Source organism: Verticillium alfalfae, genomic scaffold, assembly GCF_000150825.1.
Source record: "Verticillium alfalfae VaMs.102 supercont1.1 genomic scaffold, whole genome shotgun sequence".
In the NCBI taxonomy this organism is placed as follows: domain Eukaryota; kingdom Fungi; phylum Ascomycota; class Sordariomycetes; order Glomerellales; family Plectosphaerellaceae; genus Verticillium; species Verticillium alfalfae.
Genome location: NW_003315038.1, coordinates 4,402,390 through 4,417,284, shown reverse-complemented (window position 1 = coordinate 4,417,284; position 14,895 = coordinate 4,402,390). Strand labels below are relative to the sequence as shown.

General features: G+C 59.5%; 7 protein-coding genes across 7 annotated transcripts; 3 read left to right on the top strand and 4 right to left on the bottom strand.

Moving 5' to 3' along the window:
* Positions 1-3,180: 3,180 nt before the first annotated feature.
* On the top strand, positions 3,181-4,624 carry VDBG_01345 (conserved hypothetical protein; the record flags this gene model as incomplete). Its single annotated transcript, XM_003009616.1, has 4 exons — positions 3,181-3,280; positions 3,346-3,961; positions 4,023-4,529; positions 4,591-4,624. 4 exons carry the CDS (start codon positions 3,181-3,183, stop codon positions 4,622-4,624), a joined length of 1,257 nt encoding a protein of 418 aa, XP_003009662.1.
* A 545-nt stretch (positions 4,625-5,169) lies between these two features.
* VDBG_01344 (3-hydroxyisobutyrate dehydrogenase) lies at positions 5,170-6,606 on the top strand (the record flags this gene model as incomplete). Its single annotated transcript, XM_003009615.1, has 3 exons — positions 5,170-5,598; positions 5,883-6,080; positions 6,223-6,606. The coding sequence occupies 3 exons, from the start codon at positions 5,170-5,172 to the stop codon at positions 6,604-6,606; spliced, it is 1,011 nt and encodes a 336-aa protein (XP_003009661.1).
* Positions 6,607-7,061: 455 nt separating this feature from the next.
* VDBG_01343 (cupin 2 conserved barrel domain-containing protein) lies at positions 7,062-7,517 on the bottom strand (the record flags this gene model as incomplete). The annotated part of the gene is made up of 2 exons (XM_003009614.1): positions 7,062-7,428; positions 7,492-7,517. The coding sequence occupies 2 exons, from the start codon at positions 7,515-7,517 to the stop codon at positions 7,062-7,064; spliced, it is 393 nt and encodes a 130-aa protein (XP_003009660.1).
* A 457-nt stretch (positions 7,518-7,974) lies between these two features.
* Positions 7,975-8,934, top strand: VDBG_01342 (alcohol dehydrogenase zinc-binding domain-containing protein; the record flags this gene model as incomplete). Its single annotated transcript, XM_003009613.1, has 1 exon — positions 7,975-8,934. The coding sequence occupies one exon, from the start codon at positions 7,975-7,977 to the stop codon at positions 8,932-8,934; it is 960 nt and encodes a 319-aa protein (XP_003009659.1).
* Positions 8,935-8,985: 51 nt separating this feature from the next.
* VDBG_01341 (C6 zinc finger domain-containing protein) lies at positions 8,986-10,931 on the bottom strand (the record flags this gene model as incomplete). The annotated part of the gene is made up of 2 exons (XM_003009612.1): positions 8,986-9,939; positions 9,996-10,931. The coding sequence occupies 2 exons, from the start codon at positions 10,929-10,931 to the stop codon at positions 8,986-8,988; spliced, it is 1,890 nt and encodes a 629-aa protein (XP_003009658.1).
* A 954-nt stretch (positions 10,932-11,885) lies between these two features.
* Positions 11,886-13,149, bottom strand: VDBG_01340 (conserved hypothetical protein; the record flags this gene model as incomplete). Its single annotated transcript, XM_003009611.1, has 2 exons — positions 11,886-12,125; positions 12,388-13,149. The coding sequence occupies 2 exons, from the start codon at positions 13,147-13,149 to the stop codon at positions 11,886-11,888; spliced, it is 1,002 nt and encodes a 333-aa protein (XP_003009657.1).
* A 1,144-nt stretch (positions 13,150-14,293) lies between these two features.
* Positions 14,294-14,629, bottom strand: VDBG_01339 (conserved hypothetical protein; the record flags this gene model as incomplete). The annotated part of the gene is made up of 1 exon (XM_003009610.1): positions 14,294-14,629. One exon carries the CDS (start codon positions 14,627-14,629, stop codon positions 14,294-14,296), a length of 336 nt encoding a protein of 111 aa, XP_003009656.1.
* Between the last annotated feature and the right edge of the window lie 266 nt (positions 14,630-14,895).

Here is a 14,895-nt window from a genome sequence, read left to right as displayed (position 1 = left end):
TGACCGCAGGTGGTGGCTTCATGAGTGTCGGGCGTGGAAGGAGCTAGCAAGCCTTCCCCGGGGGACTGGCCTGGTGAAGGCATGCCGGGTCATGATGGCCTTCGTGAGGAAGGTGCCCGGGCTTACAGTGTCGACATCTCCTTTGACGGTGCTCTTGCCTTGTCTTGCCTTGTCATGCCAGACCACGTGGAGCTTCATTCACGGCCTCGGTGAGCATTCGGTAAACTTCGGTGAATTGATCGGGTCGTCATTCACCTGCAGACACACCGAGGCGCATGATGTAGTCGGTGAGACCTGGGCAGCTCTCACTCTGCCAAAGCTTGCCACATTCAGCCGTGCAACACCATCACCCCCACAGCTCCCAACCCGGTTCTCTCCCTCCCACCTGCGCTCTTCACGTTCGGCATTCTGCCATGCTAGACGGAAAAGAAACAAAGCATCACTCACCCATCTGCTGGTACTCCGCCAAGCTCTGCTTAGGCTGGGAGAGCTTGTAGCCCTGCGTCTCCTCGGGCATGACATCGTCATCGTGGGCGGCATGAGAAGCCATCTTGAAGTGTTGTGGTGGTTCGACAGGATGTTGCTGTGCGGTGTACCGTCTGAATCGCGGCCTTTATGGAGTGTGGGGTGCCGAGCTTTCTACCTACCAACGGTGTGTGGTGCGCGGTACGGGATGTGAGTTGGTGTGTGCGGTGCGAGGTAAGGTGAGGAGGAAGTGCACAAGCGTCGCTGAGGATAGGAGACGCTGGAAAACAGCGAGGGGAAAGGGGGCGGGGTTGGAGCGAGAGAAAGGAGAGGAGAAAGTCTGTCGATGGCCCCCAGGCGATGGTTGATTGACGTTGGATTTGCGGTCACAGTCACAAAAGAGAGCCGCTCCCCGGCGGCCGCAGTGCCTCATGCTGCCCTGTCCGCCGACCCAGCCGGGGCCGCGGTGCGTGCCACCTCCCATTGCCCCTCCAAAGCCCCTCTCCCCTCTTCTCACTGCTAGGAAAGCTGGCTTCTTGAGGTGGAATGCTCTGGATGCTGTCTCGCCACGGCTTTGGCACGATCTGTCACACGCACGGTGGGGGTCCAAGGAGAAGCCATTCTGATGTGAGGCGAACCATTCGTTGGCGAGGGACGGATCTGCACCAACAAAACTCTTGCTCTTCCAGTAGGCGAACAGGCTCGAGGCCTTGGAGGAGGACTACGAGAAATGCAGGCACATCCAGGCACACGGCGGCAATTCCCTGGTACGATAACATCGGGGCAACATGAGCAGCAACAAACAACACAGCAGCCTCTGGAGAAGACGGGGATTTTGCGGCAGACGGACGAATAGGGGGCCATGATGGGAGCACCTTGCAGATACGCCCCTCCTCTGCCCCTCCTTTTGAGGAGCCCCTTTTGATTGACAACGAGGCGGTCTGGACACGAGGAAGAGGGGCACCCGTCTGGGCCATTTCAAGCGCCTCCAAATCCTATGTGGTTTGGAGGGTCTGCTGGGTAGAGGGAAAATCGGTCCTGGGAATGACTTGACTTGGTCGCACTGCGTCTTTTCTTTACCCCTTCAGCAGCGGAAGGGGATGGAGAGGAGACGAGGTACAGGTATGCGGAGATGCCTGGGAAACCCGTTGTCTCGGCCTGCCTTGATGGCAGAAGTCGGTTGTGGTCACCACCGCGCGCCAACACCTAACTCACACATAGACCACGTCACCAACCCATCTGGCGCAGCGTGAACCGGTGACAATTGTTTCGAGGGTCTTGGGCCGTGGGCAAAGGAGGTACGGATCGGGTGTCTACGGGGATTTTTTTTGGCCTGCTTCATTTCGAAGTAGCATCTCCGCAACCCAGGCAGCGCATGTTGTGATTGAGTTGGAGACAGGGCGCCGTGGCTGTGCGGTTGGTCCGCCTGCTGTCAGTTTATGCTCCCCAGAAACCACTTGCGCAAGCGACAGGAGGAAAGAAGAAAGCAACGCCGGCGAGGACTGTAGCGAGCCACGAGCCACGGTCCGTCCAGATGGTTCATGGTAGCAACTCCAGATAGGTGCAGGATGATGGGTAGAGGGCATCCATGTCGCCACGCCTGTGCTCCCCCACTCTTACGCTGATGGAGCGACGGCAAGCTTGGGTCGGGGGCAGGCGTTCGTGCGGGCTGAGGTCATGCTAAGGATGATAGCTCGAGCTGGTGGTCCATCGATAGGGAGCGAGCACATTCGAGGGCGGCCTTCATGGAGCTGAAAGGATCGAGAAGGAGGCCTATGTCGCAATTTGCCCTGGAGTCTCCCATTGGGACTCGGGACTGGGACCAGGGACACAGGCGAGGTGGCTCAGGTAATCAAATCCTCAACAGGAGGAGAGTGGAGGGACGGTGCGCCCAAAGAGAGGACAGCACCTGACCAGAGAAGGGGACCACCCCAATTTGTTTCGGACAAGAACGGAATAGCGCCTGCCAAGGACTGAATCGGGCAGCTGCGCTCCTATTTCCTGCGAGGTACAACTGTCCTCCCGCAATAATAGCTTGCAGATGATGTACCCCTGAGCAGAGGCCCAAGCTCAACCCTCAGTTCTTCCTTCCATCAAACACCCCCCAGACCTCCCGCCCGCCCCTGCCGCCCGTGCCCTGCCTGAGGTGCGCCTGCCGCCCATTCGCCCTTCCCCCCGACAACTCGAGGGGACCCTCAATTCCTCGACAGTGGACGCCAAAAGTGGTGAAGCTTCGCCCAAATTGCGCCGCCCATCCTTTTCGTGTCCTGTCGTCTCCTCCCTCCACCACCACCCACCACCTCCATCTTTTCTCTCCTTCTCCGGTGTCACCATCTTCCCCCATAGTCAACCGGTTTAATTCCACTCATCGACCGTCCCGGACGATCATCAACCGCGATAGCCTTTCTTTCGCCGCACTCCTTTTCGACTCGCCTCTCGGCGCGCGCGGTTCGGTAGCGTAGGCGACCACCTGGCCCCAGCTTTTCGCGCTTCCAATACCACGGACGTGTCCCATTGACCTCTGAGCTGACACCACGCGCCCATCGCAGTCAACCCTCGGCATTCGGTCGCTAGTTGGTCTACGCAGCGGTCGCGCGTTCCTCCTTCGCGTCAATACTTTGTCGCGTTCGACGGGATCACCTTCCGAACCCTCGAGCTTGCCGTCATCTTTTTCATCATCTCATTTTCGCCGCGTCGTCGCGATCAACAGACGCAATGCCTGCCGCCGCCACTGCCCCCGAAACCATCACGCCCTCGACCGAGCGGCACCTGCCTACGAAGCAGAACCCCTTGATGATCGATGACATCCCGCCTTGTACGATCGCGCCGTTCGCGTTCCTCCGAGCCATCATTTCGCGTGTCGACTAACAGTTGCTCTAGACCAGGATCTCGTGTCGCGTCGCCGCCTTGGCCAGACCCAGTTGACGGCCAAGATGGTGAACCAGGTGGACGGTGATTCGACATCCCTTGGAGTCTTCGACTACGCCCACCTCCGCGCCCCCGTGCCGAAGGGCATTGTTTCGGGCATCTTCAAGTCGAGCCCCAACAGTTACTTCCTGATGCGCCGGAGCCACGACGGCTACGTTTCCGCCACGGGCATGTTCAAGGCCACGTACCCGTACGCCGAGGCTCACGAGGAGGAGACGGAGCGCCGCTACATCAAGTCTCTCCCGTCTACCAGCCCCGAGGAGACGGCGGGCAACGTCTGGATCCCTCCCGACCATGCCCTCTCCCTCGCTGAGGAGTACGGCGTGCTGCCCTGGATCCAGGCCCTGCTGGATCCCGCAACTATTGCCATGACCCAACAGCCCGACAGTCCTCCCAAGAAGATTGCCGCTCCTCCCAAGTTTGAGGTCAAGAAGGCCCCGCAGCCCCAGCTGGCTCCTCCCACGCCGCCGCGCAGCATGCGTCTCCGCCGCTCCGCCAGTCCCACAAAGTCTGCAGCTCCTGCTCCTCGCCCGGGGAAGACACCTCGCAAGCGCAAGGTCAAGTCCGAGTCGGTTGACCTGACGGCGGCGCCGTTGCCATCAAGGCCGAGATTAAACGGCGTCATTGAGGAGGACTAGGTTGCCGAGTCTTGCGGCGGAAACGACGACGAGAACAATCGAGTTTGAGCCCGCCGTCGTCTTGCAAGCACAGGATGAGGGACAAAAGGTCAAGGTGGTCGTCGAGCAGGATGTCAAGATCGACGAGGAAGGTCACGAGGCCAAGCACCCCACAGTGGCGCTTGAGCTGCCGCTCTCCAGCACCGAGCCCCCGACAGCCGAAGAGACGGCGCGCATGATCGCCGAGGCCAAGTCGATGGTCGAAGCTGCGACTGCCACAAAGACGACCGACGCGGCCGACGCCGACGGCGATGTCGACGTCGAGAGCGAAGAGAAGGAGCCGGTTGAGCTGGTCAAGTCCAAGCGCAAGGCAGAGGACATCACAGCAGCGGAGGAGGAGGAGGAGGGCCCAGAGTCGAGCGAGCGCAGCAGCAAGCGGACCAAGCCGAACGTGCAACTCAAGAAGGAACGCGTGCGGAACCGAGCGCTGCTCGGAATCAGTGCCACTCTGGCCGTCGGGTGAGTCTTGTCACATTTCGCGCCAACAAAACAAACGGGTTTACTGACTGAATGGCTGTAGTGCAATTGTTCCCTTCCTTATGGGGGTGTTCTAAACAAGCCCAGGGGCTGCTGGAGCTGGGTACGGACGGGTCGACACGAGTGGTTTTTGGTTTCTGGGACGGTTCTCTGGAGGCGTGGGTCGGGTGGACGCGTCTTTTTTCATTTCCCCCCCTTTCGCTCATACCCCCTACTTAAAGGTCTTTGCTGTTGGCAGCTCGGCCGAACTTCTTATTTGTCATTGTTCAATTGGTGTATTCACGACGTGGAAAAGGGGCTGCCCTACTGTACAGAAGCCAACCTCGGCGTCCGGGGAAGAGGGCAAGGAAGGCGAGAGGAGGACATGTGCATGGGGCTGGCAGGCTGGAAAGGCAGCGGCTTCATGACTGCCCTCTAGTAATACATGGCCAGTGATGCGGACCCGATGCGCGAGATGGTATTGGATATGTTTTGCAACCTCGACTTCGAAATCGTTGTGATCCATCCTCACTCTCCTCCGCTGCTCCGGTTCTCTCGCAGCCAGCGGCTTCATCTCTCGCAGCCAGCGCCTCATCTCTCGCAGCCAGCGGCTACAGACTACCCCAGACAGGACAAGTGTGTGATGCTTCTCCACGTCCGCCCGGCCCCTGAGCGCCAGGGGTTGTGGACATGGGGCGGCCTTCCCCAGCTTCCCCAACCGCGCCCCCAGCCCGGCTCAAGCGGGAACAGGGACGGCTGGATGGCTAAGACCGGCAATGGCCGGCTTTCGGGTAACAACACCCCGCGTCACACCAGTCGGCCAGCTGTGACGGGTTTCTTGTCGCGGTTCGAGCTCAGATCGAAACCTGGACACTCTCCAATCTATCTGCCTGCTTTCTTGCAATCTCTGCTACCGACGAAACTATTGCGCATTCACGGCCGTGAACCAACAGACAGCATGCGCCCCAGCACCACAAGGATACGCACAGCGCTGCGCACAGCTCGACACCGCGGGTTTGCGACATCCGCCTGCCGCCTGGACAAGTATGGCTTCATCGGCCTCGGCCAAATGGTGCGTTTGCCTCGAGGTACCCATGGCCAAAAAGGGATGGCTGACCATACCAGGGCTACCAAATGGCGAGGAACCTCCAGGCCAAGCTTCCGCCGAGCGACTCAATCAGCATCTTCGACATTAACAAGACTGCCATGAGCGGTCTCAAAGCCGAGATGGAGAAGGGCCAGACTGGCGGCGCTAAGATCACTCTGGCCGATAGCGCAGCCGATGCCTCGACGGACGCCGTAAGTCGTTTGATGCGCTCAAGGTGAAATGCCAGTCACCAGCTAACCCTGGCCCAGACCACCGTCATCACCGTCCTCCCGGAGCCTTCTCACGTCAAGTCGGTCTACGCCTCTATCCTCTCAGAAATTGCCCCCTCAGCGTCCCGCCTCTTCATCGACTGCTCCACCATCGATCCTTCGACCTCCAAAGCCGTGGCCACCTCCATCACCTCGTCCTCGCACGGCTCCTTCCTCGACGCCCCCATGTCCGGCGGCGTCGTCGGCGCAACGGCCGCGACCCTGACCTTCATGCTCGGCGCCCCCGCGAGCCCTGCTCCCCCGCGCCGAACCCATCCTCCTGCGCATGGGCCGCCGTGTCCTGCACTGCGGGACCCCAGGTGCGGGCCTCTCCGCCAAGCTGGCGAACAACTACCTCCTGGCGCTCAACAACATTGCCACGGCCGAGGCCATGAACCTCGGCGTCAAGTGGGGCCTCGACCCCGCCGTCCTCGCCGGCGTCATCAACGTCAGCACGGGCAAGTGCTGGCCCTCCGAGGTCAACAACCCCGTCGCCGGCGTTGTGGACGGCAGCCCTGCTGGGCGCGATTACAGCGGCGGCTTCGGCATCGGGCTCATGAAGAAGGATCTTGGGCTGGCCATCGTGGCGGCTGAAGAGGCCGGGGCTAGGCTTGAGCTGGCGGCCAAGGCGAGGGAGGTCTATGAGAGTGCGGAGAAGCAGGAGGACTGCAAGGGGCGGGATTTCTCCGTCGTTTACAGGTGGCTGGGTGGGGAGAGCAAGTAGACATGAACAATGAAGAGCCAGGATGATTGCATTTGGCCGCCCAATCTGCCTGCGGTGAATCTGGGCCCGGCTGGACTCACGAAATGGCAGCTTCGTATTGCCCTTGATACGGCTTTTCGCATTTGGCTGGTACAAGTCTCGGTTAGGGTCATGTTGAAGATGGAAACATGCATGGAGGCTCTCTGTTCGTTGTACGGGATCAACGTTCTGTTGGCAGTGGGAGACTTGCAGATTGGGTACAGGGTTGAATAACGTTGAGGTACTCATTGTGAAGCTTTCCAACTCAACTCGCCAGCCGAGAAATGTATGAAGCGCAGCTAGGAGACGAATAACTGATCAGCGTGTTACCCGTACTCTCGCCGATTCTTTGTCAATTTGTCGTGCAGCGACGGGATAAGAGCATGCTCAGGATGGGTAATCCTTCGGTGCAAGCATGCAGCCACGATCCAGAGTATTCACCACCCCTCGTCAAGCTCGATGAGAGCCCCATATCCTCCCTTCGCAACGATCTCTGTATCGACCAGAAATACAGCCATTAACCTACCCGGCTTTTCCTTGCTGTAGTTGTCACTGACAGTATGGTGGCATCCGGGGTGCTCCACAAAGCTCTCTCCAACCTCGTAGACCTTCGGCGGGTTTCCGTTCATGCCGCTCAGGATCTGGCCCTCCAGAACAGTCGCCACAACTGTAGCACCAGCGTGTCTATGGGGGGGCGTCCAGCCGCCGGGAGGGAAGGCGACCTCGAGGGCGATGATCGATTTCCCCGGAGCGTTCTTCAACTCGTGATCGTAGAGGACAGTACCTTTCTCGCGGGGGCGTGCGCTGGCGGGACACTACGTAAGCCTCAACAACAAACACTTTTCTGCGGCCGAAGTCTCAGCTCACCGAAGTTCCTCGTTGCTTGGGTCCATTGTGCGAGGTGGGTGTCTGGCGATTGAGTAGCGTTGTGGGGACTTATGAGGAAATGTTGCCCGGGTGAAGAAATGAGGATGAAGGCTCCGTTGTTTTGCGGCTTGTTCGTCGGGAGTTAAATATATCGATCCATGAGATCACTCATCATCTTTATGTTTTCGTTTTTCTTCCTATTACATCTCCTCCGAGATGCCTGAATGCCGAAAGCCCGGGACCCCTGAATACCCGGACCGGGTACTCATCGGGTACTCGTTACGTCACCCGTTGCCGTTTCCCGATGCCTCAAACACCGGGTTGCCGCCGGCTGGAAGCCCGACTTTTCTCCCCTGTATGGATGGCATTGCAACAAAATAGCTGTAGAGAGCACCTTTTGATTGAGCATGCGAAAGTAGGCACAAGCAACACAACCTGACGCAGCATACGGTTATCCCCGCGAACCCGCGACGACACGCCACGATGAAGGCAGTTCAACTTCTCGGAGAGATGAGCTCTCCCAGGATTATTACCAACAGTACCATGGACAAGCCAACTCCCACCGGCCGTGGCATTCTCGTCAAAGTCTCTGCAGCTGGAGTGACCGGCGACGCCGTCATGTGGCCCGAGACGTATGCGACACCATCCCGCATCCCAGGTCACGAAGTCTCAGGCTGTATTGCTGCCTTTGGTCCGGACTACGCCGGCGACCTTGTCATTGGCCAACTTGTCTACGCTTTCATCTCGGCAGATAGGGGCCACGGTCAGGCAGACTTTGTCATTTGCTCCCCCGATGAAGTCGCCCCCAAGCCGACGACAATCAGCCACGCCGAGGCGGCTGCGCTGCCCATTCCCCTGCTGACGGCGTGGGAAGCCCTGAAAGACTACGGGAATATATCTGCAGGAATGAGCGTCTTCATCACCGGGGCTTCGGGTGCTGTTGGGTCACTCTCTGTGCAGATGGCCGCTCAAGTTGAAGATTCCCGAGTCATCGCGCTGGCGTCCTCGCAGCACCACGAATGGCTCAAGACGCTCGGCGCCACCGAGACGATTGACTACAAGACGGAAGGCTGGGAAACAACTGTGCAGGCAGTCGATGTCGTCTTCGACACGGTCGGGGGCGACATACTGACCAAAGCATGGAACACCATCAAGGACGACGGTATCCTCATCACCGTCGGCGATCCAGCACCAGCATGGGCGTTTGGGAAGGCAGAACCAAGAGAGGCGAGCCAGCATCCCAATGCGCGGTATACGTACTTCATTGTGTCCCCTAGTGCGAAGCGCTTGACCGAGGCCGCTACCTTGATTGACGAGGGCGGCATCCAGTCGTTGGCAGTGGAAAGGTTCTCATTTGACGATGCGTCGAAGGCATGGGCATTCGCTAGGAAAAGAGGTCGAGGCAAGAAGGCTGTGATTGATTTTGAAAGAGAAATGCCGTAGAAACGGAGCGTCTATACCTAAAGAAATAGCTCTGCTTCACCTTTCTAGCTATCACGATGAAGACGCCACGTCAATTTCTTGCGGCCACCAAGTGAAATCGGCCTGCAGTTCGTCAATGCTGAACCACTCCGAGACAGTGTCCTCGGATGTAGAACTGGCTGGCTGGCCATTGTTGAGACTCTGTGCGATCGAGATGCACGTCTCTAGTTCGTCCTCATCGGTCCCTAAAGCCGACACTGGGCCTCCATCTGACGTGCGTCTACTTGAAGAAGGGTCATTGTACGCATCAGAGGCCGCGTTTGGCCTCCTCTCCAGACCTAGGACGTGCCTCGCGATCGTCTGAATCTCCCCCACGTTCGCTGCCGTGCGTGGCCAGACCTCACCAAGGGTCTTCAGACACCCAACAGTCATACGAATCTGATCCCTCGCAACAGCGAGCTCCTTCCCTTTGAGCAAATACTTACACGCAGAGAGCAATGCCAGCGTGCCCTCGCTGACCATGCACGTCGTAAACGGCGTGTGGTGGAAAGGCCGAGCCGGCAGCGCGAGGAGCCGAATCTGTGCCTCGACAGCGCGGATCACACGGATCGTGTGCACATTGATCAGATCGGCACTTGCTCTGCCGCGGGCTGGCTCTCGCGCGCAGCTCGAGATGTCCTCCACGGTGTTGAATCTGAGGTCAGAGAGGGGTCTGTGCAGGCCAACGGTGGTGACGTGGATAATAAGGTGCGCTTGAAACATCAGCTCGTCGATAGTGCCTGATGCATCGATGGTGTGTTTTTGGTCCTCTGGAAGGAGCAGCAGCCAACCGTCTATGGCCGAGTCGGCTTCATCGAGAATATGCAGAGACGATACCTCCTCAGGCTTGACAACCGATGTCCGAGACAGGGCGAGCGACGCGCACCGGACAGCCCCAATGAGGTAGGCAAAGGAGGAAAAGGGAGGTGTTTCCGGCAAGAACTCGCGAGAAGCGAATTCGTCAACGGTCCTTGGAAGAGGAATGTTCTGCAAAAGGTCAGGAAACCTTTCTTGTGCCACGCGTCCCCGCCAGCATCACTCACGCCAGACTCATACTCCGACTCGTGGCAGGGAAGATCGACCGTGGCCTCCGCGTCCTGGAGCGAAAAGTCAACGCGACCCAGGGTCCCTGCATAGTACGCATCAAGCACGTACAGCATCCACCAGGTCCGCCGCCAGCTTTCCTCCAAGACCGGATCGCCCTGTCCGTGTGTTCTTGCAAACGCGCGTTGGTTGAGCCCCATGTCGAGGGCGCATTGCAACGCCTCGCTCATTTGCTGCCTTGCGCCTGAAACGGAACCGTACCAAAATCTGGCGACCGAGAGCAGTAGGCGGGCTTGGACTGCCACTGGCCTCTCACATGCGCTGCTCGACAGACAGCTCAGGACGTCCGCTTCGATAGATGACGGCCATTCGCGTACATCGTAGATGTGACCAACGAGACGCAAAGCGGCCACAAGGGGCTTCCAAGTGGACATGCTCGATGCGTCGCTGCACAGCTGGACGAGGCACTTCTGCGGCGGGACGAACGGATGAAGCCGGTGGAAGTTGGCATAGTACAGGCTCACAAGCCTGTCCTGAGCGACATCGTAGTCGATATCCAGCGGTGCCACTGCCGCTATGGTGACGGTAGATGCCGATCTGCCACTGTCTTGCGCCAAGTTGTCGTGGCACAGCGTTGTTGGTATGCTGCTCTGGATATCGTCGCTGTAGACCGGCGAGAGGAGCGGACCGTGGGCTGCCTCCTGAGCGGCGGCGCCTTGTTTACGTCGCTCTGCTACCGCTGCCAAAGCAGCACGGTCGAGACCGCCGCGGCGAGACTGAGCATAGGTGCAGGTCTCCTGGGTGTTAGTACATCGTGTGCATTGCGGTCGGCGGCCGTCACACTTGAGATGACGTGAGCGGCACGGTAGACAGGCCAGCGAGGAGCGCGAGGCCCTTCTCCCGGCCGCCTTGCCGGGGCGTGACTCGGTTGACATGTCTGCCGCCTCGACGTGTGTGCTGGGCTGCAGGCTAATTGATGGTGGTTGTGATGACGGGACCCGGGAAGGGAATTAGGTTGGAACGGGGGTGGGGTGACCGGGTCGAAGCTTGTGTTGCTTTGCGGATACCCGAAAAGTATATCTGCAGATCTGAGTACCCGAGTGCCCGAAACAAACGCCATCCTTCAACGACCTGGTGTGAGTGATTACGCAGAATCGTCGTGGGACCGAGGTATCGTCGCATTCCTCGTGACAACACGGTTATAGATGAATGGAGCGGACATTAGAAAAAGCCCATCAAGTTCCGAAAACTTGGAGGAGTAAAACTGCTTCACTGTGCGGACAGGTCCGCGTCAAACCTTTCTAGTCAAAGCCGGAATATCGCGTGCCTTGAAAGTGGCACATGACCAGAGGGCAATGGGGGCCCAATGCTATGAGGAGACGGCTGGCTGTACTGACCATGTCTGGCATTGGATGTGGTCGACTTTATTGCCGGATCATGGACATGTGCGAGATACTAGCCAAGGAAGCCTAAAGCACCCGACTTGAAAGCTCGGGGTTGAGCCATTCAACTCATGGGTATAGATCATTTGGGACCCTTCCAAGTCACAATGGGGGGACATCACCATTTACTCTTTGTTAGACTCTTCCACGTTTCACCTGGGCGATTCCAATACATGGCACGATAGCCATTGAGATACCCAGCATCGTGTCGACTTGGGTGAAGGAGGAGGGTACATCGGCGGTGGCCTTCCGCCTCGATGCAGCTTCAGCATTCACAACACCGCCGGAACGAGGCGCAACGGCAGAGGAGTATCTAAAGCAATTGATTCCGCCCTCCTGTTTGCGTACCCGTATCAAATCTAATTGGACGCATTGTCGCGAAAAGCCTTCGTATGTCCAGTCAAACCCCTGTATGTACAATCTACAGCAGATGTCCCTCCGCGTGGCCTATGCCGACTCTCTCCCCGACTCTTCGGTCTTGCTGCCCTCCTTGGAGGAGGTCGCGACGCTCTTCGACTCGGTGACGACGCCCTGCTCGGGCGATGCAGCGCCGCCCTTGGCCCGCCTGCTGCCGGCCATCTGCGGGAAGAAGATGCCGGGATGGAAGGCCGTCAGCAGCGACACGGCGACGAGGACGAGGGTGGCGTCGAGGATCATGAACGAGATTTCGTCCTGCATGATGTGGTTCTGGAGTATGTTAGCAGCGGACGAGAGATGCGGAACGCTACGTGTGGAGGGGATGCTTCATGCCCGAAAGCAGCAGACGCAGGGATAGAAAGGTACGTCTCCCCAACGCCAGGCATCTCGACAATCTGCACAAACATTAGCGCGCTGTTGCTTCTTCGAAATTGCATCCTCTCCGAACAAGGCAAAAAAACGGGAGCCACGAACCGGTAAACGCATCGAATGATGATGGCCGTGAACGCCCCCGCGATTGCCGCACACAAACTTTCCTGAACCTGCGTCCCGGTACACGGCGAGCGCGGCCTCGGTCGGGGGTGCCGGCGTCGGCGCGTCGCGCACCCAGCGGGCGCACGCGGACCCAGTAGTCGACGCCCATGATGCCGAAGAAGAGCAGCACGACGACCTGCAGCGCGACGCCCGAGATGATCATGCGGTTGCCGTGGCTCAGCAGGGTGGCGTTGGTGCGGCCGGCAGCGGCCGAGATGCCGCCGCCGATGGCCTGCAGGACGAGGCACGAGAGGTCGGCGGGCAGGAAGATCCAGGGGTAGAGGCGCGGGCGGATGCGGGACAGCGGCGGGCTCAGGGCGAGGGCGACGTGCTTGAGCGTCAGGTAGATGGCGACGCAGAGCATCGTCGGCGCCAGGATGATGGCGCAGATCTGCAGCTGGAAGGCGTCCGAGTTCCAGGGGTTGTCGTTGAGGAGGACGCGGCCCGGCGTAGCCTGTTGCTTCGTTGTTAGTGCTCCTGGTGCGTTCTGAGGAGAGACGTAGATGGGGAAGGAAAAAACAATACCAGCCGTCTCAAGGAGGGCGCCGCCCGTGACGGCAGCCATGTAGGCCCATGTCCGCTTCTTGATGCCGATGTAGCCAGAGACAATGGTGACGATGCCAAAGGCGACGGCGAAGAAGATGTTGGCGCCAAAGTTGGGGTAGTACCCCAGCACCGTGGCCTCGACGGGACAGTAGATGCTGATCTCGTTGCACTCGTCAAACGGCCGACGGATCGTTTCGTTGTGGGCGTCCGACATGGCGAGCAGCCAGGGTGGTCCGGTCCTTAGAAGATACAAGGTGATGGGACGAGAATGGTTGATCTGCCGCTGCGAGGAGATGCTAGAGCAAGCCACGTCCACGGCTAGCTCGGGATCAAGAAAACAAGCAAGCAATGCTGAGAAAGCGAGAGCGAGGAAAAGAGAGAAAAGACAAAAAAAAAAAAGGGGGTGTGTAGCAGATCAACGGTCTACAAAAGGACGAGGGCGCGCCCCTCAGGATGATATTGATGGCAGACAGTCAAATAGAGAACGGGACCGGGGAGACGGGCGGACACACAACATACAACAAGCTTCTTCTTCTCGTTCTTAGCAAGCACAAGCAACGCGGCGCCAAGACTGGCATCCCGGCCGCTCTAGAACCCGTTACAAGGCAAGCGGCTAATCGCAGTGCATGGCGCGCTCGCACTCGGCCTCTCGCATTCGAAAAAACGGACCCCGCAAGCGTGGGACGCACGTTGTGGTCCACGTCGCTTAAGGCTCAGACGCTCAAAGGGGCAAGTCGCGGGTCCGGGGGGGCGCGAGCGTTGAGTGGTGGAACGAGGCCGTAGGAGGAGGGGTCATGACGCTTGGCGGAGCAGGGCTGTGCATTGGTTCTGACGGGGTCCTGGAGATGAGGCCGCAGGTCACAGAGATGAAGCGAAGGTGGTCGAGGGTCGCGACGATCGGGCCGGCACCGTTGCAGGGTTCAAGCTCGAAATGTACGAGGTCGGCGATCGGCACAATGGACAAGCCGCCCGATTCGCCCGAGAAACATGGGGGGGGGGGGGCAACGTGAAATGGGAAAGGAATTCGTTGTTTGCAAAGTCTCTTCATGGTGTTCGCCAGGCCGTCTAAAGCGTTGTTGGCCCGAATGAAGGCGGGCATCGACGGGCTCAGTCCGGTCAACTCATGATGATTTGACGAGCCGGTCATTCTCCTCTTCACCCTCGCTAGACTCCTCGTATTCGTCTTCTCGTCGTCCTCCTCCCCTCGGACTCCTCCTCCTCCTCTTCATCACTATCCGTCTCGCGTCCTCTTCGTCATCGTCATCCTCGTCGGCTTCTTCCTCTGCAAGCCCAATCATCAAGTGATTTCGCCCCCACCGCTTTCGCCCTGCCCACCCTGCCCACCCTGCGCGCCCAGTTCATTCGAGCGGGCGGACGGCTGCGCTCGGCGCCGATCGCGCGGCGCTGTCGAGCCGCTGACTCGCCGGTACGACCCTGTCCTCGCCGTAGGCCGGCGCCGGCGCCTCCGTCTCGCGCAGTCGGGGGTCCGGCTCGTGGCCCTCGGCGACCCAGGGCGGCAGCGCTTCGTAGCCTCGCAGCCCGTGGACGCCTCCGCCGCCGGCCAGCACGAGTGTCGCTGAGCCGAGCAGGAAGCCCTTGCGCGTCTCGGACGGGCTCGGCGCCTGGGGGGCCGGCTTGGGGGCCAGGAGCATCAGCGTCGCCAGCTGCGGCACCGACAGGAGCGCGCGGTACATCCTGGCGCGGTCCCGGAGGTCGTAGGACGTGTCGTAGCGGACGAGGAGCAGCACGTAGTCCCACAGCTTGGCGACGACGTGCTCGTCCCGGTTGGGCTCGGGCGTCTCCGCCGTCTCGTCCTCGGCCTGGCGGTTGATGTGGTGCAGGTAGACCTTGGCGGCGAGCAGGAGAATCTGCCGCTTCGCTGCCTCCGACTCGCTGGCAAAGTCCTTGACGAGGATGCGCACGCACGTCGGCCGCGATGTTGTCCTCGCCGTTGATGCCG